Below are 25,299 nucleotides of genomic sequence, written 5' to 3'. Positions count from 1 at the left end.
ACCGTTGTTGCTTCTATTGGGGATATCCATTTTGGAGTTTTTGGTTCCAAATATTTTCTATATTTCCCCCATGTTTTTAATAACGGGTATCTTATGTGATTGTTGAATGCTGTGTGGGCCTTGCATATCTCATAATTCAGATAGGCGTGCCACCCAAATCGGGTGTCATGCCCTTCTAGATCTAAAAGTTCTGAATTGTTCAATGTAAACCATTCTTTTAACCATACAAAGCACGCCGCCTCAAAATATGTTTTTAGATCGGGGAGACCGAACCCCCCTCTTTCTTTATTGTCAATTAATATTTTATGCTTTACCCTGGGCCTTTTCCCTGACCAAATGAATTTTGACAGTTCTTTTTGCCAATTGTCTAAAAATTCTAATTTTCGTATAATTGGGATTGTTTGAAATAAGAAGAGTAATTTTGGTAATATATTTGATTGTTGAAATACGCCCCAGAAAGGATAGATGAAATCTATTCCACAGTTCTAAGTCCTTTTTTATTTCCCCCCAAATTTTTCGATAATTATCTTCAAATAAATTTAGATTTTTTGGAGTAATCCAGATCCCCAGATATTTTATTTTCGAATGTATTTTTAAATTTGTTGCTTTTTCTATGTTCAATTGTTCTGGAATGCAAATTAAAATGCAAATTCCATTAAAATGAAAACAAACTCGAATTTTTCCCTCATCCCTACTCGGGGGTCTTGCAAACAGTTCTTAAAATGCAATCACACCAAAGCTCACGAAGAGCAGATTTATTTGAATTCAGCAGCTAAGGAGGGGTGGAAACAGAGACTCTGTTTTTTCTATGTTCTTGGCACACTGTTTCAAAAAGGCACATTGCAACTCTGAACTTTTCTTCTTTTAATCAAGAGCAGTGGGGAAATGGAAGAAAACAAGCATATAAGGATAAAAATGGGAGACAAAAGGCTCCCCGCACCGATGGATCTAGAGCTGTGTACGCCGATGGATCTAGAGCTGTGTACACACTGTACATTTAAAGGACACCACTTTCTCCCAAAATAATAGTGGGAACTGTAGTTCACTCTTCGCAGAGCTATAATTCCCCAGCAACCTTTTAAAAGCCACAGTACCCAGGATTATTTTGGGGAAAGTCAAATGCTTTAAATGCTTGGTGCCTGCTTAGCCTAGGACCTGCACCACACATCCCCAGTGAGGCTGGTGGGATGTTCATCTGGCACCCACTTCTGAATGCACACACATTGGTTTCGTCAAGGTTTCGTTTTGTCAAACTTGATTTCGGCTTTGAGTTCATTGGCGAGATAGTCCATCACCACCCCAACCAGTTGCTCTTGTATGGCTACATCCTCCATGACCAGGTTCATGAGCTGCGCCACGTTCGGCCACTCCATGTCCCGGTCCCGGATGACGCGTAAGGCTATCTTGTACAGTTGCTGCTGCTTCTCAGGAGGCATTTCCTGAATAATCTGGCGGACGGGCTTAAATTGTCCAGCTGTCATCTGTTTGCCGAGCAAGCCACCAACTGTAGCCCCTAGAAAAGCCGCACAGAGAGAAGTATTGTTTTGTAAGCCATCCTGCTTTGAAAGCTTTGTAGCCCAATCCAGAAAATCTTTTGCAGATTCAAGAGTTCTGGTACATCTGTGCATGAATAATAATAATAATAATAATAATAATAATAATAATAATAATAATAATAATACCCCACCCATCTGGCTGGGTTGCCCCAGCTGCACATGCACAGGTACACACAACACACTCCCCTTTGTCTTCTGGTATAGGTGAAGATCAGAGCCCAGAGGATCCTGCCTTGGAATGTTTCATTTCATACAAGGATTCTGTCCTGGTTCCCAGTTGCTGAGGAACAAGGACTTGAAGGAGGAGCCTTCCAATAGGCTTTAATGTTTAGATCACCACAATATACATGCAAATCACTAGCTTAAGGTAATGCAGGGCGCCTTCTGGATGGTGCCTTCTGGATCCAGATGGTGCCTTCTGGATCTAGGTGATCATAAGTGTGCTACACCATCTGAACACCCCTCTCTGGAGAGGCAGGCCCCTCCCAGTGTCCAATGGCACTGGGGTTGGGGGCGCAACAGGCATTGTGGAAGTGTCAAAGAGAGGACCTGACAGCTGTAGAGAGGCAAGTGGTGACAGAGGAGGTGGGGCAAGAGATCAGGTTGAAGGAGCACCTCTCCCCTCCCCAGGATCCTCACTCCCAGGCTGCCCCAATTCCAGCAGGGACCTACACATCCCACTGGAGCCCTCCCCCAGGTCACAGAAACATAGAATTGAAGAGTTGGAAGGGACCCAGGGGTCATCTACTCCAACCCCCTGCAATTCAGGAATAACAGCTCTCTGGTCCTCTGCAAACTATCCATTTGCAAACTCCGTTCCTTAAAAGTGAAGGAGACATTAGCATATTTAACACTGATCTCCTTGAGGTACCCCAAACTGGATTCTCTCCTACTGACTCTTAAGAGTTAACCCCTCATTTCAAAAAAAGAAATTAGCAAGATTTATATATACCGCTTAATTAGAAGAAGAAAAGAATCTCTAAGTGGTCTACATGACTAGGACTCTACTGTAGCAATGGCTAACAGAAGGGGATGAGTGGAGGCTGGCCCGTTAGGGAGAATGGGGCACTGCCCCACCAGCACCTTTCTTTCAACCAGTCCTGGAATGGCTCTACATTTCATTGTCTGTGACTCCACCGGCTGTTGATTGCCTTGCATTCTGCTCTAGATGTTGCACATGGGACGTCTCTGCACATGGAACGCCTGGCAAGTGCTCAACCACTGAGCTACAGCTTTCGCTCTGTAGAACCTCAGAAGGAGAGACATTGCACCAAAGGTTCCTTGGCCCTAGCGTAGCATATTGTCCAAACCCAGAATCATGGTGGCACACTCTCCTTCCGAACCATGGGGAGCTACAGATTGTAGTTAAGGAAGAGAGAGATGAACCATGATCCTGGGTTTGGACAACACACTGAGCAGGGCTTAGCTGCCAAGCTAAAAGGACCAGGGAGAAACCAAGCAGCACTCTCAGTAGGTCATCATATGGGCTCACTGTGATGTGTGAACCAGGTCTTTGACTGCCATTAATCCTGGGTGATGGTCCATGAAAGGAGTCAAGACATTTCTCCTCTGGCTGTGAAATGGGAGGTGCCACCACTGGCTTTGGGAGAGGATGCAGCTTAAGGAGAGCCCTGGAGTTGGTAGTTAAATCATGCACTTAATGAAGAAATGCTTTCTTTTGGTAAGGAGGTACTGGACAGGAACACAGGAAACTGCCATGGGTCCATCTTGCTCAGTATCATCTTCTACACTGGCAGCAGCTCTCCAGGGCTTCAGACAGCCCTAACTGGAGTTTCCAGGGATTGAACCAAGAACCTTCTGCCTGCAAGGCAGATGTTCTACCACTGAGCCATGGCCCGTCCCCAGCGCTAAGCATAAAATGTATGCCTCCATACCCATTCACTACCGCTTTAATTAAATTTTGCGCTGAGGTTGCAATGCGGTTCATAAGGATGCACATACTTACCTACTGCAATACCAACTGGTCCGCCCATCATGCCCCCAAAAAGGGCCCCCAAACCTGCTGTAAGGGAAACTCGTTTGGGTTGCTTGTTGACAACCTTCATTCCCCACACTTCAGACAGTCGGCTCAGAAGCTGCATCATCTCCTGCTCGGTAAGCGAAGACATGTCTGGCTTATACCTTGAAAGCAGAAAGGAAGATCCCCTTTAATGAGCATGCCCACAAGATGCTGCCATATACTGAGTCAGGCCATTTGGCCCATCTAGGCATGACTGGAAATAGTACCAGTATATGGCAGAATAGGGCTCCTAATGGAAGCAACTCTGCAGTTTCAGGCAGGGGGCCTCTCCCAGCCCTGCTTGGAGATGCTGGGAGCTGGATCTGGATGTTCTGCATGCAAAGCAAGCCCTCTAAAATGAGAGCCTTTTTCTTCTAGACACCCCACAGTATCTGCTGCTGAACAAGTCTCATGGCTCTTCCCTTGGTTTTGAACCGCATTGCTTGGGATAAATATAGCTGGTCATATTTGCCATGCTTTTCTCTCTCACAACCACAGACCTAGAAATCTGCTTCTTGCATTGTACTCAACTAAATCCTACTTGGAGAAGGCCCACTGAAATTCATGAATGAAGTGAGGCATGTCTATTAACTTCAATGATTCTCCTCTGAGCAAGACAAGCACTGAATACCACCCCTTGTTTTGACTTGCATACAAAACCCAACATTGCAGACAATAACCCATTTATACTGGTGCCAAAAAAGGTGTGTATTGCCTTATGGTCCTCATATTTTCGAGGCTTCTCACACCCCATGCCTCCATTCAATTTACAATCTTACAACACACTGCAATTGAGCTCATGGGGGCTTACGCCCAACTGCAGGCAAGACTGCAACCTTTGCAATTTAGTAAGAGAATTAGTTGTCAGGGTATGGGCGTGTCTTTATTTGCTATAATCAAGAACACTAAAAAAGAAATATAATATGAAAGTGTTGGTGCTGACCTTTAAAGCCCTAAACGGCCTCGGTCCAGTATACCTGAAGGAGTGTCTCCACCCCCATCGTTCTGCCCGGACACTGAGGTCCAGGGCCGAGGGCCTTCTGACGGTTCCCTCACTACGAGAAGCCAAGTTACAGGGAACCAGGCAGAGGGCCTTCTCGGTAGTGGCACCCGCCCTGTTGAACGCCCTCCCATCAGATGTTAAAGAGAACAACAATTACCAGACCTTTAGAAGGCACCTCAAGGCAGCCCTGTTTAGGGAAGCTGTTAATGTTTGATGGATTTCTGTATTTTAATATTTTGTTGGAAGCTGCCCAGAGTGGCTGGGGGAACCCGGCCAGATGGGTGGTGTATAAATAATAAATTATTATTATTATTATAAACTAAGCCAAGCAAATCTCTCTTCCCTCTTTGTGTCTCAATAAATAACAAATCCTATCTTGTTTCCTTTAACAGAAAGCCCAATAAAGAGGTTAATGTCAATAGCTAAGATAGCAGCACATTTACAGGGATGAAACCCTCAATGAAGTCAGAGGGCCTCACTTTCAAGTAAATGTGTTTAGGAAACATCAAAGTAATATTAATAGCTTAAGAGGGTTACAATATCACTTACCCAATTGCCTGACTCCTAAAGAAAACTTCTTTGGCTACAATGTTTCTACAAACTGGACCACTTCAGAGGAGATGGTTCTTCTAATTCAGGATGCAAAGGAGGAAATGAACCTGAGCAGCTTTGTAGAACACCCCCCCCTTTTCAGTTTTTTCAAAAACAGGTGCTCCTCTTTGCTGACCTAATCAAGGTTAGGCCTGAGCAGCTTTGTAGAAAACCCCGCCTCCTTAAATTAAACCCTGCATTGGCTTCTTGGCTGTTCCTGTATCCAGCACAAAGTCTTCAGCCTTACCTTGGAGCCACTCAGTCCTCAGCCATGCTGCTATTAGCTCCCCCACTTCCAATATCTTCATTGGTCTCTAGAGTCTTACATTTGCTCCTTAGACTTCACCAGGCTCCTCAGCCCAGAGGTTTCTTCCGTCCTCAAGCAATCCCACCAGCCCTCTTTTGCTGATTTGGAATTATCTTGCAGAAGACCTTGATGGTGCCACCCATTTCCCACTTGCCTAATCAAATACTTCCTCAGACTGACCTGACCTATGGAGCCTTTTGCTTAACTGCCCAATGTCCATCCTTCTGGTGTGATTAATCATACCCATTATTTTGTTTTGTTTTGTGTTTAATCGAAACTCTAACACAGGAATGATCTCCCCGCTCTCCATATGCAATTCAAAATAAAAACAATAAACAAAACAATTTATACAGCGTATTCTGTTTTTTCTGCATATATAGATAAGAAGGGGGAAAGAAACAAAGTTTGTATAACTCATAAGAACAAAGTTTTAATAATAAAACATCAATTTATTACTAAGTTTGACAGGATCTGCTTTCCTCTCATTATTTCCATCTATGTGGACAGGATGGTCGCTGGTACAGCTGGGGATAAGTAATAAAAAGAGAACAGGAAAATCTAGTGACGTGTAAGTAGGTGTAATAAAGTTCTGATCTTTCTCAATGACTACTCTGATGCTTCCCCCCTTTGTAATATATTCCAAATTCTTTCAGAACTTTTTTTTTGTATGGGGGCGGGGAGCCCCTGCTTTGCTAGTGCACTGAGCACATGCTTGATCTGTCTGTTGGGTAATCCAGCACCACTTATTCCAGCCAGACCACCGGTCCATCTAGCTCAGTATTGCCTAAATTAGGTGGTTTTCTCTCCCCCCCTCTCCCCAGTCCATTACAAACTAAGTGGGATGTCTCAGCCTTGTGATTTTGCATCAGCCACTCAGGTAATTGCAGGCCCAGGTTATCAGTGGTCAAAACATTTCATCTTATGAATAGGCTGGTGAAATAGGGTGTTTCGAAAGAAGGACCTGCTATATGTGTTAGAATTAGAAAGGCTTACAGTGTAATCGTAAAGCATGTTTGCTCAGAAGTAGGGATGGGTGAATATGTCAGCTTTTCTCTGTTTCTTGCTTTTACCACCTTGAATTCAGTTGAATTCACATTTCCACATCAGTTTGCAAGAATAACCCCCCCCCCAAAAAAAAACCCCTCATCAGCAACTGAGTGTGTTTCTCCAAAACATACGTTTTTTAGCATGCAATTTTGCCTAGCACAACATATATCAGGGTGTTATTTCCACTAATTGTTAAAACACACTTTACCCCCAGTGTAAGCATGTTTGTACACATTACTTGGGTAGAGAACTGCACTGGAAAATTCAGAGAAGTGTGAATGTCAAATGATGGCGGCATTTCTTGTTCTGGGAAAAGTGTGAATGAAGCAACTTCACCTTTCAAAGCAAACTGAATTGAATTTCTTCCCCCCACTCTCTACTCAGAAATTCCAGTGTTTTCAGTGGGACTTACTACCAGGTAAATGAACCCAGAATTCCAGCTGTACTTAAAGGAGCCGCTGCAACCACCAGCAGCTTGATGCTGACTGCATGTTGGTGGAGCCATTATCCAGAAGTGTGATGTTAAAAACAATTGACTCAACGTGTTGCTTTGATCCTCTGCCAAATATGGCCACCACAAATAGACAAGGAAAGGACCTAAATCCAGTCTAATCCTATGCACTGGATGTGTGCTTGTTGACTCAACGATGGAAGGATGACTGCCACTCCCTGGCTGTCCTGCCATGCCCCATACCCCAACTGTCCATTAGCTGGGGATAAAGTACAGTGGTACCTCGCAAGATGAATTTTTCGCAAGACGAATGTGTCTTGCGATCTGATGGTGACTCGCAAGACGAATTCGTTTTGCGAAAAATTCATCTTGCGGATCACGGTTTCCCATAGGAATGCATTGAAATTTAATTAATGCGTTCCTATGGGCAAAAAAAGAAATTTCAATGCATTCCTATGGGAAACCGCGATTCGCAAGACGAATTTTTCACAAAACGAATTGACTCGCGGAACGAATTAAATTTGTCTTGCGAGGCACCACTGTAATGCCATTGCAAACCCAGTCTGCTCAGAACTCAATCCGAGCACCTGGCTCCAGGTTTAGGAGGGCCTTTGGAAAAGGCACCCTCCATGATGACAAGATTCCCTGTCTGAAACCCCAGAGAGCTGTAAACAATACTGAGCTAGATGAACTAACAGTCTGACTCAGTGTAAAGCAGCTTTCTATGTTCCTATGCAATTAGAATTGAAAGTGAGGCTGTGCACACTCTACCCAAATTTTGAGCCAGGACAGACTCAAACAGACCTGTATCACACATGGCTTTTAATTGGGGTTTTTTCCCCCTCCAAAGGCAGGCGAATCAGCTGTCATGCAAACACACGCTATATAATAGTTTTTTTAAAAAAAAACCTGAACTACCTCTGAGTTTCAGTGTGATAATTTATTTATTTCCAACACACACACAAAACTACAGATAATGATACATTATTGGCTCTGTAGCTTGCGGCTTCAAAGAAGGCACCTTGAGGCTTCAAAGCTTTATTTTTCTCCAACAGCAAAAGGAAACATGATTAATTTTTAAAGTAGCAAAAGTCCCTAATGGCACAGTTCTAGGATTCCTGGGTGACTGCACCAGGGGCCATGCAGTATTTCAGACCTTCACCTTGGATAAAGTTGATAGAGAGGAGGAGAGGGCTGTCAATGGCTACTACTAGCCACAATTCCAGTTGCTGGAAACCACAGGAGGGGAGAGAAGGCTCTTGTGGTCAGGTCCTGCTTGTGGGTTTTCCTCCTGAGGCATCTGCATCTGGTTGGGAGGAGGGGAATAGGCCTTCCATACAAGTGATGGCAGGGAGTGGGAGGTATGGAGGTGGCTGAAGGTATCCATGGGGGGGGGGAGAGCTAGTTACATCAAAGCACTTGCTTCCCCTGTTTGCCCACCATATATCAGAAACTGTGAATGTTGACCAAGCAAATCGCTGGTGTAATGGTCTGTCCAGAATAAAGCATCTATCATGATGTTTCCGAGCACAATTCAAAGTGTTGGTGCTGACCTTTAAAGCCCTAAATGGCCTCGGCCCAGTATACCTGAAGGAGCGTCGCCACCCCCATCGTTCTGCCCGGACACTGAGGTCCAGTACCGAGGGCCTTCTGGCGGTTCCCTCACTGCGAGAAGCAAAGCTACAGGGAACCAGGCAGAGGGCCTTCTCAGTAGTGGCGCCAACCCTGTGGAATGCCCTCCCATCAGATGTCAAAGAGATAAACAACTACCTGACATTTAGAAAACATCTGAAGGCAGTCCTGTTTAGGGAAGTTTTTAATGTGTGACATTTTAATGTATTTTAATCTTTGTTGGAAGCCGCCCAGAGTGGCTGGGGAAACCCAGCTAGATGGGCGTGGTACAAATAAATTATTATTATCATCATCATCATCATCATAAAAATAGAGAGTTGGAAGGGGCCTCAATCATCATCTAGTCCAACTCCCTACAAAGCAGAAATCACAGCTAAAGCATCCCTGGTAGAGGATCATCCAAGCTCCAGTGAAGGAGAATCTACCACCTTCCTAGGTAGTCTGTCCTACTGTCGAACAACTCTTACTGTTAGAAAGTTATTCCTAACATTCCGTGGGAATCTCTTTTCTTGTCATTTGAATCCATTGGTTTGGGTCGAAGCCTCCAGAGCAAGAGAAAACAAGCTTGCTCTATCTTCCATATGGCAGTCCTTTAGACAGGGCCGGCTCTAAGGGTAGTCTGGGTGGCGCGGGGCGGCGCCCCGGTAGGGGGGCACTGCACGGCGGACTCACGTGCAGAAACCGTGATGCATGCTGTGCCCACCCACCCACCAGCTGTGGCAAAAAATGGAGCGGGGCGGGGGCGCCGAAGCGATCTCCGCACCACGGCGCCTGACATGCTTGAGACGGCCCTGCCTTTAGATATTTGAAGATGGCTATCACATCTCCTATCGGTCTCCTCTAAATCCATGCTAAACACCCCCAACTCCCTCAACCATTCCTCATAAGGCTTGGTTGCCAGACCCTTGAGCATCTTGATCGCCGTCCTCTGCACGTGTTCCAGCTAATGCCCGCATGATTTGATTGTCAATGAGGAGGACAACCTGGCATGTGTAACTGAGACCTGGGCAGGTGTGCTGAGAAACGCCATGCCAAAGCTCTGGAGTTGATGCAAGGTGTCTTCCTTGGACGTACCGAAAGGTCTCACCAAGGAGCTCAAAGTGGTGTACATGGTTCTCCCCTTCCTCGTTTAATCCACACAACCCGCCCCCCTACCCAGTGAGGCAAGATTAGGTGAAGAATGGCAGTGACTGGCCAAAGGTCACCCTGTGAACTTCGTGGCTGAGTGATTTGAACCCTGGTCTCTGCCAGATCCTAGCCCAGCACTCTATTCCACTACAACAGGGATGGCCAAGTCCCAGGAGACTGCGATCTAGTCACAGAGTTAAAGACTGGCAGTTATCTACCCCCATTTTGGGGGTTCAGGTCAAAGTTTTTGAGCTTTTTTTTAGGAAGGAAAGCCCTGTTATGGGGGGTTCAGGTCAAACTTGTTGAGCTTCTTTTAGGGAGGAGGGAAGGCCCGTTTGGGGGGGGGGCCAAAATGTTGAGCTTTTTTAGGGGAGCCAAAGTTGTTCAGCTTCTTTGGGGAGAGCCACTGATCTACCTGTTGGATGTGTCTGCACTACATCACTCTGGCATACATGCAATGCCTGCACTAAATCCTGGAAGGCTCTGCTTTCCCTTCAGCCCATATTGGACTTCAGTCATACCACCTTATACATAAGTTAATGGAAAAGGGGCACTCTCTTATCTCTCTGCTTTAACATTTTCATAAGTCTTGCCTTTGCTCCTCTAGCTTCACCCCACTCCTCAGTTCAATTGTTTCATCTCTCCTCAACCACTTCCTAGAAGTCTCTCCTTGAAATCTCCCACCTACTGCTTTATCAAATTCTTCCTCAAAGCCACCTTGGTCCATGAAGCATTTGGCTTCACCTCCAAATCCTCATCCCGATGTTGTGAGTTTTGTGGCTGAGTGCGAAAATCAGACCCTGGTTTCTCCCAAGTCCTAGCCCTGCACTCTGTCCACTACATCTCTCTGACATATGTGTGATGCCAAAGGGAGCTTTGCTCCCGTGCAAACAACAGTTTCACAGGAGCCATGATGACCACAGCAGGGAAGAAAAGGGTTAATACCCCTCCTCTGCACCAGCAGCAGCAATTGTTGGCTTCGTACCCCCACCCCCCAACCCAGTGACTGCAATTTGCATGCAACATGCAGATTTAAAAATAATAACAATGATGCTGACACTTTTATCACCATGTCTACTTTGGTTCAGAGACAAATGACCATAGCTCATCTCCCTAAGGGTTCTCTGCTCTGGTTGAAAGCAGCTTTCAGAAGTGTTTTGTAGCCTAAATAACCGGACCCTTGTACCTGGAGATGAGAGCAATCAAACACTGGAGCTACAGGCACTCCCCCAGCCTACAGCCAGACCCATATTTACATCACAGGAGGCTATCCAATGTGCCTTGCCTGCATTTGCAAGCATTTTAGTGTGGATTTCCTCTAATAAATATTTTGCTATGCAATTTTGACTAAAATATGCATTTTTGCATACATTGGCTGGCTGGCTAGAGAACTTCATCACAAAATTTTGAGAAGCTCACATATTAGTTCTGGAATGCAAATTAAAATGCAAATTCCATTAAAATGAAAACAAACTCGAATTTTTCCCTCATCCCTACTCGGGGGTCTTGCAAACAGTTCTTAAAATGCAATCACACCAAAGCTCACGAAGAGCAGATTTATTTGAATTCAGCAGCTAAGGAGGGGTGGAAACAGAGACTCTGTTTTTTCTATGTTCTTGGCACACTGTTTCAAAAAGGCACATTGCAACTCTGAACTTTTCTTCTTTTAATCAAGAGTAGTGGGGAAATGGAAGAAAACAAGCATATAAGGATAAAAATGGGAGACAAAAGGCTCCCCGCACCGATGGATCTAGAGCTGTGTACGCTGATGGATCTAGAGCTGTGTACACACTGTACATTTAAAGGACACCACTTTCTCCCAAAATAATAGTGGGAACTGTAGTTCACTCTTCGCAGAGCTATAATTCCCCAGCAACCTTTTAAAAGCCACAGTACCCAGGATTATTTTGGGGAAAGTCAAATGCTTTAAATGCTTGGTGCCTGCTTAGTCTAGGACCTGCACCACACATCCCCAGTGAGGCTGGTGGGATGTTCATCTGGCACCCGCTTCTGAATGCACACATATTGGTTTCATCAAGGTTTCGTTTTGTCAAACTTGATTTCGGCTTTGAGTTCATTGGCGAGATAGTCCATCACCACCCCAACCAGTTGCTCTTGTATGGCTACATCCTCCATGACCAGGTTCATGAGCTGCGCCACGTTCGGCCACTCCATGTCCCGGTCCCGGATGACGCGTAAGGCTATCTTGTACAGTTGCTGCTGCTTCTCAGGAGGCATTTCCTGAATAATCTGGCGGACGGGCTTAAATTGTCCAGCTGTCATCTGTTTGCTGAGCAAGCCACCAACTGTAGCCCCTAGAAAAGCCGCACAGAGAGAAGTATTGTTTTGTAAGCCATCCTGCTTTGAAAGCTTTGTAGCCCAATCCAGAAAATCTTTTGCAGATTCAAGAGTTCTGGTACATCTGTGCATGAATAATAATAATAATAATAATAATAATAATAATAATAATAATAATAATAATACCCCGCCCATCTGGCTGGGTTGCCCCAGCTGCACATGCACAGGTACACACAACACACACCCCTTTGTCTTCTGGTATAGGTGAAGATCAGAGCCCAGAGGATCCTGCCTTGGAATGTTTCATTTCATACAAGGATTCTGTCCTGGTTCCCAGTTGCTGAGGAACAAGGACTTGAAGGAGGAGCCTTCCAATAGGCTTTAATGTTTAGATCACCACAATATACATGCAAATCGCTAGCTTAAGGTAATGCAGGGCAATACACATAATTAATTCTGCATGCAGCTACAACAAGGGCAGGTGATCTGCCTCACAAAGCTTTGAATGTTGCTCTGATACTGACACACGCCCTTGCTATCCTGTATTTGGAATGAGGCAGGCTCAGCTTAGAGTAGCAAGTGTTTCTGCAATCTCTCACTACACCCATTAGGTGGATTTATCTATTCCAGGCATAGGCAAACTCTGGCCCTCCAGGTGTTTGGGACTACAATTCCCATCATCCCTGACCACTGGTCCTGTTAGCTAGGGATGATGGGAATTGTAGTCCCAAACATCTGGAGGGCCGGAGTTCGCCTGTGCCTGATCTATTCTTTCCTCTTTTGGTGAGATGGAGATGGAGAAGGAGATGGAGATGGAGCCTTCTGGATCTAGGTGATCATAAGTGGGCTACACCATCTGAACACCCCTCTCTGGAGAGGCAGGCCCCTCCCAGTGTCCAATGTTAAGGAAGAGAGAGATGAACCATGATCCTGGGTTCGGACAACACACTGAGCAGGGCTTAGCTGCCAAGCTAAAAGGACCAGGGAGAAACCAAGCAGCACTCTCAGTAGGTCATCGTTTGGGCTCACTGTGATGTGTGAACCAGGTCTTTGACTGCCATTAATCCTGGGTGATTGTCCATGAAAGGAGTCAAGACTCCTTCCTGGACAGGAACACAGGAAACTGCCATGGGTCCATCTTGCTCAGTATCATCTTCTACACTGATTGGCAGCAGCTCTCCAGGGCTTCGGACAGCCCTAACTGCAGTTTCCAGGGATTGAATCAAGAACCTTCTGCCTGCAAGGCAGATGTTCTACCACTGAGCCATGGCCCTTCCCCAGCGCTAAGCATAAAATGTATGCCTCCATACCCATTCACTACCGCTTTAATTAAATAGACAAGACAATTGTGCGCTGAGGTTTCCGGTTCATAAGGAAGCACATACTTACCTACTGCAATGCCAACTGGTCCGCCCCCTAAAAGGCCCCCGAAAAAGGCCCCCAAACCTGCCATAAGGGAAACTCGTTTGGGTTGCTTGGTGGCAACCTTCATTCCCCACACTTCAGATAGTCGGCTCAGAAGCTGCATCATCTCCTGCTCGGTAAGCGAAGACATGTCTGGCTTATACCTTGAAAGCAGAAAGGAAGATCCCCTTTAATGAGCATGCCCACAAGATGCTGCCATATACTGAGTCAGGCCATTTGGCCCATCTAGGCATGACTGGAAATAGTACCAGTATATGGCAGAATAGGGCTCCTAATGGAAGCAACTCTGCAGTTTCAGGCAGGGGGCCTCTCCCAGCCCTGCTTGGAGATGCTGGGAGCTGAATCTGGGACGTTCTGCATGCAAAGCAAGCCCTCTAAAATGAGAGCCTTTTTCTTCTAGACACCCCACAGTATCTGCTGCTGAACAAGTCTCATGGCTCTTCCCTTGGTTTTGAACCGCATTGCTTGGGATAAATATAGCTGGTCATATTTGCCATGCTTTTCTCTCTCACAACCACAGACCTAGAAATCTGCTTCTTGCATTGTACTCAACTAAATCCTACTTGGAGAAGGCCCACTGAAATTCATGAATGAAGTGAGGCATGTCTATTAACTTCAATGATTCTCCTCTGAGCAGGACAAGCACTGAATACCACCCCTTGTTTTGACTTGCATACAAAACCCAACATTGCAGACAATAACCCATTTATACTGGTGCCAAAAAAGGTGTGTATTGCCTTATGGTCCTCATATTTTCGAGGCTTCTCACACCCCATGCCTCCATTCAATTTACAATCTTACAACACACTGCAATTGAGCTCATGGGGGCTTACGCCCAACTGCAGGCAAGACTGCAACCTTTGCAATTTAGTAAGAGAATTAGTTGTCAGGGTATGGGCGTGTCTTTATTTGCTATAATCAAGAACACTAAAAAAGAAATATAATCTGAAAGTGTTGGTGTTGACCTTTAAAGCCCTAAACGGCCTCGGTCCAGTATACCTGAAGGAGTGTCTCCTCCGCCATCGTTCTGCCCGGACACTGAGGTCCAGGGCCGAGGGCCTTCTGACGGTTCCCTCACTACGAGAAGCCAAGTTACAGGGAACCAGGCAGAGGGCCTTCTCGGTAGTGGCACCCGCCCTGTTGAACGCCCTCCCACCAGAGGTCAAAGAGAACAACAATTACCAGACCTTTAGAAGGCACCTCAAGGCAGCCCTGTTTAGGGAAGCTTTTAATGTTTGATGGATTTCTGTATTTTAATATTTTGTTGGAAGCTGCCCAGAGTGGCTGGGGGAACCTGGCCAGATGGGCGGGGTTTAAATTATTATTAATAATAATGATAATAATAATAACTAAGCCAAGCAAATCTCTCCTCCCTCTTTGTGTCTCAATAAATAACAAATCCTATCTTGTTTCCTTTAACAGAAAGCCCAATAAAGAGGTTAAGGTCAATAGCTAAGACAGCACATTTACAGGGATGAAACCCTCAATGAAGTCAGAGGGCCTCACTTCCAAGTACAGGTAAAAGTGTTTAGGAAACATCAAAGTAATATTAATAGCTTAAGAGGGTTACAATATCACTTACCCAATTGCCTGACTCCTAAAGAAAACTTCTTTGGCTACAATGTTTCCACAAACTGGACCACTTCACAGGAGATGGTTCTTCTAATTCAGGATGCAAAGGAGGAAATGAACCTGAGCAGCTTTGTAGAACACCCCCCCTTCAGTTTTTTTCAAAAACAGGTGCTCCTCTTTGCTGACCTAATCAAGGTTAGGCCTGAGCAGCTTTGTAGAAAACCCCACCTCCTTAAATCAAACCCTGCATTGGCTTCTTGGCTGTTCCTGTATCCAGCACAAAGTCTTCAGCCTTACCTTGGAGCCACTCAGTCCTCAGCCATGCTGCTATTAGCTCCCCCACTTCCAATATCTTCATTGGTCTCTAGAGTCTTACATTTGCTCCTTAGACTTCACCAGGCTCCTCAGCCCAGAGGTTTCTTCCATCCTCAAGCAATCCCACCAGCCCTCTTTTGCTGATTTGGAATTATCTTGCAGAAGACCTTGATGGTGCCACCTATTTCCTACTTGCCTAATCAAATACTTCCTCAGACTCACCTGACCTGTGGAGCCTTTTGCTTAACTGCCCAATCTCCATCCTTCAGGTGTGATTAATCATACCCATTATTTTGTTTTGTTTTTTGTTTAATCAAAACTGTAACACAGGAAGCTGCCTTTGAAAGCCCTAAGCACTGAAAAGATGATGGCGTCTCCCCGCTCTCCATATGCAATTCAAAATAAAAACAATAAACAAAACAACTTACACATCGTATTCTGTTTTTCTGCATATATAGATAAGAAGGGGGAAAGAAACAAAGTTTGTATAACTCATAAGAACAAAGCTTTAATAATAAAACATCAATTTATTACTAAGTTTGACAGGATCTGCTTTCCTCTCATTATTTCCATCTATGTGGACAGGATGGTCTCTTGTACAGCTGGGGATAAGTAATAAAAAGAGAACAGGAAAATCTAGTGACGTGTAAGTAGGTGTAATAAAGTTCTGATCTTTCTCAATGACTACTCTGATGCTTCCCCCCTTTGTAATATATTCCAAATTCTTTCAGAACTTTTTTTTTGTATGGGGGCGGGGAGCCCCTGCTTTGCTAGTGCACTGAGCACATGCTTGATCTGTCTGTTGGGTAATCCAGCACCACTTATTCCAGCCAGACCACCGGTCCATCTAGCTCAGTATTGCCTAAATTAGGTGGTTTTCTCTCCCCCCCCCTCTCCCCAGTCCGTTACAAACTAAGTGGGATGTCTCAGCCTTGTGATTTTGCATCAGCCACTCAGGTAATTGCAGGCCCAGGTTATCAGTGGTCAAAACATTTCATCTTATGAATAGGCTGGTGAAATAGGGTGTTTCGAAAGAAGGACCTGCTATATGTGTTAGAATTAGAAAGGCTTACAGTGTAATCGTAAAGCATGTTTGCTCAGAAGTAGGGATGGGTGAATATGTCAGTTTTTCTCTGTTTCTTGCTTTTACCACCTTGAATTCAGTTGAATTCACATTTCCACATCAGTTTGCAAAAATAAAGGCCCTCCCCCCCCAAAAAAAACCTCATCAGCAACTGAGTGTGTTTCTCCAAAACATACGTTTTTTAGCATGCAGTTTTGCCTAGCACAACATATATCAGGGTGTTATTTCCACTAATTGTTAAAACACACTTTACCCCCAGTGTAAGCATGTTTGTACACATTACTTGGGTAGAGAACTGCACTGGAAAATTCAGAGAAGTGTGAATGTCAAATGATGGCTGCGTTTCTGTTCACATCTTGTTCTGGGGAAAGTGTGAATGAAGCAACTTCACCTTTCAAAGCAAACTGAATTGAATTTCTTCCCCCCACTCTCTACTCAGAAATTCCAGTGTTTTCAGTGGGGCTTACTACCAGGTAAATGAACCCAGAATTCCAGCTGTACTTAAAGGAGCCGCTGCAACCACCAGCAGCTTGATGCTGACTGCATGTTGGTGGAGCCATTATCCAGAAGTGTGATGTTAAAAACAATTGACTCAACGTGTTGCTTTGATCCTCTGCCAAATATGGCCACCACAAATAGACAAGGAAAGGACCTGAATCCAGTCTAATCCTATGCACTGGATGTGTGCTTGTTGACTCAACGATGGAAGGATGACTGCCACTCCCTGGCTGTCCTGCCATGCCCCATACCCCAACTGTCCATTAGCTGGGGATAAAGTACAGTGGTACCTCGCAAGATGAATTTTTCGCAAGACGAATGTGTCTTGCGATCTGATGGTGACTCGCAAGACGAATTCGTTTTGCGAAAAATTCATCTTGTGAATCGCGGTTTCCCATAGGAATGCATTGAAATTTAATTAATGCGTTCCTATGGGCAAAAAAAGAATTTTCAATGCATTCCTATGGGAAACCGCGATTCGCAAGACGAATTTTTCGCAAAACGAATTGACTCGCGGAACGAATTAAATTTGTCTTGCGAGGCACCACTGTAATGCCATTGCAAACCCAGTCTGCTCAGAACTCAATCTGAGCACCTGGCTCCAGGTTTAGGAAGGCCTTTGGAAAAGGCACCCTCCATGATGACAAGATTCCCTGTCTGAAACCCCAGAGAGCTGTAAACAATACTGAGCTAGATGAACTAATAGTCTGACTCAGTGTAAGTCAGCTTTCTATGTTCCTATGCAATTAGAATTGAAAGTGAGGCTGTGCGCACTCTACCCAAATTTTGAGCCAGGACAGACTCAAACAGACCTGTATCACACGTGGCTTTTAATTGGGGTTTTTTCCCCACCCCAAAGGCAGGCGAATCAGCTGTCATGCAAACACACGCTATATAATAGTTTTTTTAAAAAAAAACCTGAACTACCTCTGAGTTTCAGTGTGATAATTTATTTATTTCCAACACACACAAAAAACTACAGCTAATGCTACATTATTGGCTCTGTAGCTTGCGGCTTCAAAGAAGGCACCTTGAGGCTTCAAAGCTTTATTTTTCTCCAACAGCAAAAGGAAACATGATTAATTTTTAAAGTAGCAAAAGTCCCTAATGGCACAGTTCTAGGATTCCTGGGTGACTGCACCAGGGGCCATGCAGTATTTCAGACCTTCACCTTGGATAAAGTTGATAGAGAGGAGGAGAGGGCTGTCAATGGCTACTACTAGCCACGATTGCTCCGCCTCCACTGATGGAGGCAGCAATGCATCTGGGTACCAGTTGCTGGAAACCACAGGAGGGGAGAGAAGGCTCTTGTGGTCAGGTCCTGCTTGTGGGTTTTCCTCCTGAGGCATCTGGTTGGCAACTGTGAGAGCAGGACACAGGACTAGATGGGCTGCTGGCCTGATCCAGCAGGCTCTTCTTATGTTCTTCGATAAGTTTTTCTGTTTCTCATATACTAGAACCAGGGAACCATCCAATAAAGTCGAACATATACTTACTGGATCACCTTATCCCATTCCCATTCCGTGTTTGCAAGAACTTTATTATTTAGCATGGCAGCACCTAACTCGATCTCAGGACGCAAGGGAGAAACATGCTAAGAGGAAGGCACGCTTGGCAAATCCACACCATGATCAACTCCCACCTGGAAACCAATGTCCCCACTGTGGAAGGGCATGTGGATCCAGAATTGGCCCCCACAGTCACTTACGGACCCATTGTTAAATCGTGCTTATGGAAGACAATCTTACTCGGCTACAAGTGATCGCCAAAGAAGAAGATACTTCGGAACTCCCTGCCTCTTGATATCAAGCAGGCGCCTTCGCTGTAGTCTTTTCTGTGCCTGCTTTGAAAATAATAATTTATTTAGACAACCCTACCCAGATGCTTAGAAAGCAGAAGTATTTTGCTATTTTAACTTTATGCTTTAAAAGTATTGTTGTAATTTTTACTTGGTTTTAAAAAATCTTTTTGTAAACCACTTTGAGGTTTTACAATCAAGCGGTGTATAAATTTTATGAAATAAATACATGAACATTGGAAGATTCAGGGTAGACAAAAGAAAATGGCTTTTTTTCCCGTCTTCCTTCCAGATAGCAACAAGTTAATCTGTGGAACTCACTTCCATGAGATGTAGCAATGACCATTAGACAAATTAATGGAGGGCTATCAATAGCTACTAATCACAGTGGCAGTGAGTAGCACCTTGAGCATCAATGTGAGATGCTGATGAAGAACAGGTAGCCATCCCTATATATGTTGTTGTGGGTTTAGGGTGGGGTGGGGTCACTGTGGATGATGCCCTGAGCCAGGGGCATACCCAGGATCAAAACTAGGGTGGGAGGGGTGGGGCCACAAAGTGGGAATGTGGGCTAGGCTACGGAGCCCAGGTGAAACTGACTCCGTCACGCTCTCTGGTTCCCCGCTGTGCTTGGCCTTGCTGGAGGGCGCGACGGGGAGCTGGAGGGAGGGCGCGGCGCGGTGGGTGGGAACGCCGAACTCACACTCCGCCAGGCTGTGCTCCGCCTCCGCCCACCAGCCCCGCCGGGAGCACCGCTCTCGCCCACGGCTGTGCCGGCCCTGCCCCCCCGCCCCACGCTGGGTATGCCCATGCACTGAGCCCCTTCCAGTTCTTGGGATCCCGTATCTTAGTGGGTTGAAGCTTGCCAAACCTTTTCCAAGGCTACAATACAGTGGTACCTCTACTTACGAATAACTCTACTTACGAATGCTTCTACTTACGAATGGAGCTCCATCCGCCATCTTGGATGCGGTTTAGATAGGGTTGCTTCTACTTACGATTTTTTTCTCCCAATGCATTCCTATGTGATTCAACTTACAATTTTTTTCGACATACAAATGTGCATTCGGAACGCATTAAATTCGTAAGTAGAGGTACCACTGTATTAAGCTTGGCCAGCTAGTTAAGCACCACCATTAGCATTACAAAAGAAGGTGCTCTGTGTCATAGAACAAATGACAGTTGCCAGTTCCCCCCCCCCCATGTGTGAGTGTGCCTGTGGATTTGGACGTCTGGGGATGTCTCTGATGCACGCAGCTCACATGGTAAAGTGTTTCATTGCACAGTGTGAACGGCCTCTCCCATAATAACAGTGAGCTTCATTCAAGCCAACAAAATTCTGTTGTGAGCTCCATTTAACCAGAGACGTCTAAACCAGGACGATCCCCTTGTCAGCATTATTCAGTTAGGACGCCAGATAGATCAGCACTACACCTACACACACACACACACACACACACACACACACACAAGCAGCTACCGCAGGGCAGGACTGCTGCAAGCACTGGCTGATCCTAGTAGTCACAAGTGGTCAACTTCCAGTGAACATACATGTGGCTCTCACGAGTCAACATGAGGCCTGAAATGGATGTATCCACAGCAGCCAGAGCGATGATAATGATGTAGAAAGGCAGAGGCTCATCAAACCATTGGAAACACTATTCTGAGATTGGTTTGAGGAACAGAGGATAAGAGTGTCACAATCTCCAGTTGCAACGGGAAAAGTCATCGATCCAAACAGATTTAAGATATTCCCCACGTTACCCCCCAAAAAAGGGGTGGTGGGTGGTGGGGAGAGGTCTGCTTAACCACACTCAATTTCACACCAGACCCTAGTTTTCATACTTGATTTCACCTCTAAGCTCGTTGGTGATGTAGCTCGTCAGCATGCAGAGCAGCTGGTCTTGGATGGCTCTGTTGCCCATGACCAGGGCTATGAGCTGCGCTGTATCGGTCCAGTCTAAATTCCCAATGATGGCGTAGGCGTTGTCATACAGCCGCTGCTGCTCCGCGGGAGGCAGTTCCAGGATGATCTGAGGGATGGGCTTAAACTGCCCAGAGGTCATCCAGGCACCAAGCAAGCCCCCAACAGCACCCCCTAGGAAAGCAGCACAGAAATGAATTTTAAGCCACACATCGCTCACCAATGTCAAACACCCCCATGTGGCAAATCATGTGCAGACGCACAGAATCCAGGGTGGAAAACTCCTGATAGGGATGAAGACTTTCGGGTGTTTTGTTTCACATATTGGTTGCTGTTGCATTTTGGTGGCATATTATGGTATTAAGGCTGCAGTCCTAACCTAGGAGTCAGCCCCATTGACCTTGACAGGCCTTATTTTCGAGTACGGTAGACATGGTTAGGGTTGTGCTATGGATTTATTGTTGCTACCCCATCTTGCAGGGCTGGTTTTTTGTTTCCCGTTTTTGAGCAAAATCGGGATATTAACATTCTAATTTGCTTGTTCCCCAAAGTGGGCAGTACCATGCCCTCCCCCAGGAATTGGTAAGAGGCAAGTGCAGGGCAGTGCTGGAAGAGTAAAAGACTATCAGACTTGGGAGAGCTGGTATCGCTGGACCAAAGGCATGCACTTTGTTGAATTAACCAAAAACAATTAGTTTCAATTGGATTTTGAATAAATGTGCAATTCCTTGTTGCTGTTTTGAATTTTATAGTGCCATGCAAACCACTATGGAGCCATGTTGAGTTGTGTGGCCCGAAAAAGTTTGGGAACTGCTAGCTCTAAAGGAAAACAGCAAGGTAGTTTCGACAGACCCTCTGCTAGAAAGAGAGCCTGACTTACCGACGGCTATCCCAGGCGGGCCTCCCACCAAGCCTCCCAAGAAAGCAGTTGCCCCAGCCACGATCGCTCCTCGCCCCGAATGCTTGAAGGCCGCCCTCATTCTCCGCTCTTCAGACACATGGCATAGGAGCTGCATGACGTCATTCAGGCTGACAGGCATCTTGCGTAGCTCACACCTTGAAAGCATACGGAAAGGTACAACACCTTAACAGAAATGCGAGAGAACCTGACTCAGGCTCAAGGGTCGCATCCCACCACGAGCAACTTTCTTCTGGGCGGGGGTGCACCCCAATGGTGGGTGGGGTGTAGTGGACGTGACTCAGACCTCTGTACAGCAGGCAGCAGGCAACTGTGAAAAAAGTATACCCATGCTTCCATCCAAGCAAGCAAAGAGGCGCTGTCGTATATTTAAAAAAATACGCACACACAAAAACAGACATCAATTAACCAGTGTGAAAGGATGTTTTCTTAATTGCCACGCTTGCTGGGGCTAATGGGAGCTATAGTTCTGCGATATCTGGAGGGCCAAAGGTTTCCTATACTCAATGTAGGAGGTCCACCACACCTCTAATTAAAGGCAATCCTGGGTAACAAAGCTGACTATTATTATTATTATTATTATTATTATTATTATTATTATTATTATATTTTGCCTTTTCCACAAATAGGGACCCAAGGCACCTTACAGAGAAAAATGGAAATACACAAGTAAGATAGAAAAGATAATCATTAATAGTAATTAAACATCAAGACAATCAATATACTATCAAAACAAACATCTATTAAAAATACAGGCAACAATAAAAACATAACAGCACCAGACCTTTCTAAAAACAGTCAGCTCCTAAAGGCCTGTTGCAATAAATCCACCTTCACCTGGCAGTGAAAGGGCAACAAGGAGAGAGCCAGTCTAACATCTTTAGGAAGGGAGTCCCAAAGTCTGGGAGCAGCCACCAAGAAGGCCCTCTGCCACGTCCTCTCTCATCCCTGCTGAAGACCTCAGAGAGAGATTATCTGTCGGAAGAGCAACAGTTTGGACAAAACACTTGGCCATGGTTGAGTTGTCCCACAGATGTTCAGACAAACCATGGCTAGTGTCTCCCAGATTTGCCTTGCTTCCCAGCTACTCTTGCCTTGTGCCTTTTTGTTTTGGGGTAGGGTGGGGTGGTCAAACGAATCACAATAAAGGAAAGCCCCTAGGTTTACGTGCATTACCGAACCACAGTTAAAACAAACCAAGGTTCCTAAGTCAACAACAAACCATGGCTCCAGATCACCATTTGTTAGCAGTAAAGAAACCATCATCTTCACATATAACATCACACCATGATTTAGTGTTGTGGGGAAACCAGGCCAGCGTATACAGCACTGGGGTAGGTAAACCAATGGTCTGCGAGACCAAGCAGATTTACTTGCAAGCAAGTCAATGGGCTTTACTTCCTGGGGGGGAAGCTTCATTGTCATCTCAAGTCTCCAGCTCTCATGACTGCAGAAGCGGTAGTGGTAGGGGAACTAAAAATTCTCAGAATCAGAGTTCTGATCTGTTCCTGCTTTTGCAGACAGAGCATACATTTCATGGTTTCATCATTCTCATTGCAATCCAAAAACTCCCAGCTTGCAAAAAACAAACAAACCCCTTAGACTTCGTGGGATTGATGCCCTTACATAAAAAGATTGCTGCACGGGCATGATGCATAATAACGCACAGAAGTGATCTCACCCCCAAACCACAGGAGACTACTGCGATTCGAAGATCTGCTCTGAAACCCAGCCACACCTGCGGTCCTTCATAGCGGATTCAGATTCCTTTGATTTTTGCAGGGATCAAGAGCCCACCAGTTGCCTGCATATTGCGGGGTTTCCCCCCTAGTTTGATAGAAACCGCTCTGGCTTCCTTCTTATTCGCCCCGCCAGAGATTTTGCATGAGCCACGCTGCCTGTCAAAACTACCATGCCCGGGGCTTCTGTCGTTCAGCCCCCGTCCTCCCCTTCCAAATGGCAGGCAAGGATCTTTCTTTGCATTACGAGAAATCTCGGCTTTAACAAGTCCCTCCCTGCATTTCTGTCCACAGCCTCCAGCAGCGGACAGACAACTGGCCACGCACTGTTAGCTACGGTCTTTCTGTTGTCATCAGCGGGGCCAAAACAAGAGAAATCCGTAGTGCCTAGCCGTGATTTTCAGAGAAACAGAGCTGATCGTTTAGAATCGCTGCGCGCTTCATGCGAAGGAGGGTCCTAGTCGACGCAAGCTGCTAGTCCGCAAGCCTAAACTCTCACTTACCTGACAGGAAGCCCTTTTAACCAGCCTGGAAAGGCTTGCCCTGGAAACCCGTTAGTCCTTGAGAATGTGCTTTAATTTTTGGACTACAATTCCCAGCACGCACGGCCGTGAGCGAGGGGTGACGGGAAATGTAGTCGGCGCCTTTGCAAAGCGGCCTCGGAGGGGATGGGGAGCCCCTTCCGTCCAGCCCCGGGAGGCAAACGGGGCGCTTTCCTCGAGTCTCTCCGGCCCCACCCCCTTTGCAAACTCCTGCTCTCCGCCCCGGGGCCATGCAATTCGTTCCCGGATCCGGAAGCTTTCCTCCCTCGGCCCGGGGCTGCGCGCACAACTCCGCCTCGACTTAGCCGGGTCGCCGAGGTCGCTCCCGCCCAGCCGCAGGTTCCGTGGGGGCATCACAGAGGGCGGATCTGGGCCTCGAACAGCCGCGGTTCCAGCCGAGCTTGCTCAAGTTTCCGGAATGTAGGCGGATCTGGGGCACGGAAGTTCCAGCTGCAAACTATATGGCTCGCGTGTCTTTCCCCCGCGCCGCTGTCAGAGCTCCTGTGCTTGCAACAGCTGTCTTTTAACATAACAGGCAGGCGTTCTGCAGGAGGAGAGCTTTGCGGCTGCGCCTCCTGACTCCCCGTGTGCCAAAGGCGCCGGAGCTCTGCCGGAAGAAGCGGGAAGCTTTTCCGGAGAAACATATTAAATGTGTCCGCTTTCCACGCGCGCCTCCTTCCTCGTTTTTCCTTGGAAATGCTTAGGGTGGACGTCTCCCCCGCCCCTGGAAAATAATAATACTTTATTATAGATAGGCTATTTATTCAATAAGTATATTAGCTTTAAATATTAAAAATGTTAAGTATATTAACACACACATATAAGTGTTGTTTTTAATGCCTTGCCCACCCTTTATCAGCAAACCCAGGGGGAATTCGCGACAATGTAAAATCCAATATGAATAAACGTGTTTCCATTTGTTTTCATCCTTTAAAAGCGTCTCTCCTCCTGCCTTCCCAAGCAACTCGAATTTCATGCTAAACTCTCTCTGCTTAGGCTTATATATCATAGTAAGTACTGTATCTAGCAACCTTCCACATGCATGATCTCATTGATCCTTAAAACGGCCCTGCAAAGTACGCACACATTACCATTGTTGTTATATCACAAGGATCAGGAGCTGCTGAGAGACAAGGGTTTCATAGAATCAGAGAGTTGTTGGAAGGGACCTTGAGGAGTCCAACTCCTGCTGCTTAAATGCAGAATCTATCATGTGCTTAAATGCAGAATCTATCATGGGAGTCTGCTGGCCTGATGCCCCCCTGCAGATGTACAGTAGTTGGGTCACTTCGCATTCAAAAAACCAAGGATGTTGATGAATTTTGTTGGGGAGGGGATCAGAACAGCAGGAGGTGAAAGGTTGCCTCTGAAGTTGCTTTTACTGTATTGCATAAACAGCCCCATCTGGCGGTTGCATTAAAATTTAGCCCTGTAACATGCCCAGCAGTGT

At 45.9% G+C, this 25,299-nt stretch overlaps 3 protein-coding genes across 6 annotated transcripts; all 3 read right to left on the bottom strand.

Moving 5' to 3' along the window:
• Positions 1-740: 740 nt before the first annotated feature.
• Positions 741-6,572, bottom strand: LOC118086800 (protein C19orf12 homolog). 2 transcript variants are annotated; one of them, XM_088671842.1, is made up of 4 exons: positions 5,658-6,572; positions 5,129-5,208; positions 3,523-3,698; positions 741-1,513 (listed from the first exon to the last, which is right to left on the bottom strand). In XM_088671842.1, the coding sequence occupies exons 3-4, from the start codon at positions 3,683-3,685 to the stop codon at positions 1,233-1,235; spliced, it is 444 nt and encodes a 147-aa protein (XP_088527968.1). In that variant the 5' UTR covers positions 3,686-3,698; positions 5,129-5,208; positions 5,658-6,572; the 3' UTR covers positions 741-1,232. The 2 variants fall into 2 exon arrangements, with proteins under 2 accessions (XP_088527968.1, XP_034974684.2); XM_035118793.3 differs by having other exon boundaries at positions 5,129-6,572.
• Positions 6,573-9,848: 3,276 nt separating this feature from the next.
• On the bottom strand, positions 9,849-17,225 carry LOC132592364 (protein C19orf12 homolog). Of its 2 annotated transcripts, XM_088671840.1 has the most exons (3): positions 15,041-17,225; positions 13,423-13,601; positions 9,849-12,050 (listed from the first exon to the last, which is right to left on the bottom strand). In XM_088671840.1, exons 2-3 carry the CDS (start codon positions 13,586-13,588, stop codon positions 11,770-11,772), a joined length of 447 nt encoding a protein of 148 aa, XP_088527966.1. In that variant the 5' UTR covers positions 13,589-13,601; positions 15,041-17,225; the 3' UTR covers positions 9,849-11,769. The 2 variants fall into 2 exon arrangements, with proteins under 2 accessions (XP_088527966.1, XP_060132448.2); XM_060276465.2 differs by lacking the exon at positions 15,041-17,225 and having other exon boundaries at positions 13,423-14,069.
• A 632-nt stretch (positions 17,226-17,857) lies between these two features.
• On the bottom strand, positions 17,858-24,338 carry C6H19orf12 (chromosome 6 C19orf12 homolog). Of its 2 annotated transcripts, XR_015950500.1 has the most exons (4): positions 23,811-24,338; positions 21,530-21,705; positions 18,200-20,823; positions 17,858-18,159 (listed from the first exon to the last, which is right to left on the bottom strand). XR_015950500.1 is itself a non-coding variant. In XM_035121025.3 (3 exons), exons 2-3 carry the CDS (start codon positions 21,687-21,689, stop codon positions 20,558-20,560), a joined length of 426 nt encoding a protein of 141 aa, XP_034976916.2. In that variant the 5' UTR covers positions 21,690-21,705; positions 23,811-24,338; the 3' UTR covers positions 17,858-20,557. The 2 variants fall into 2 exon arrangements, 1 of the variants encoding a protein (XP_034976916.2); XM_035121025.3 differs by having other exon boundaries at positions 17,858-20,823.
• Between the last annotated feature and the right edge of the window lie 961 nt (positions 24,339-25,299).

Source organism: Zootoca vivipara, chromosome 6 (genome assembly GCF_965207765.1).
Source record: "Zootoca vivipara chromosome 6, rZooViv2.hap1.1, whole genome shotgun sequence".
Taxonomy (NCBI): domain Eukaryota; kingdom Metazoa; phylum Chordata; class Lepidosauria; order Squamata; family Lacertidae; genus Zootoca; species Zootoca vivipara.
This window is presented reverse-complemented; position numbering and strand designations above follow the sequence as displayed.

What these genes read in the sequence shown, in the direction of transcription:
- LOC118086800 (XM_035118793.3), bottom strand. Translation starts at nt 3,685, where the DNA reads ATGTCTTCGCTTACCGAGCAGGAGATGATGCAGCTTCTGAGCCGACTG. An exon ending in ACCAGTTGGTATTGCAGTAG is followed by an intron (nt 1,514 to 3,522) that starts GTAAGTATGTGC and finishes CGGCTTTTCTAG; the next exon opens with GGGCTACAGTTGGTGGCTTG.
- LOC132592364 (XM_088671840.1), bottom strand. Translation starts at nt 13,588, where the DNA reads ATGTCTTCGCTTACCGAGCAGGAGATGATGCAGCTTCTGAGCCGACTA. An exon ending in ACCAGTTGGCATTGCAGTAG is followed by an intron (nt 12,051 to 13,422) that starts GTAAGTATGTGC and finishes CGGCTTTTCTAG; the next exon opens with GGGCTACAGTTGGTGGCTTG.
- C6H19orf12 (XM_035121025.3), bottom strand. Translation starts at nt 21,689, where the DNA reads ATGCCTGTCAGCCTGAATGACGTCATGCAGCTCCTATGCCATGTGTCT. An exon ending in CCCGCCTGGGATAGCCGTCG is followed by an intron (nt 20,824 to 21,529) that starts GTAAGTCAGGCT and finishes CTGCTTTCCTAG; the next exon opens with GGGGTGCTGTTGGGGGCTTG.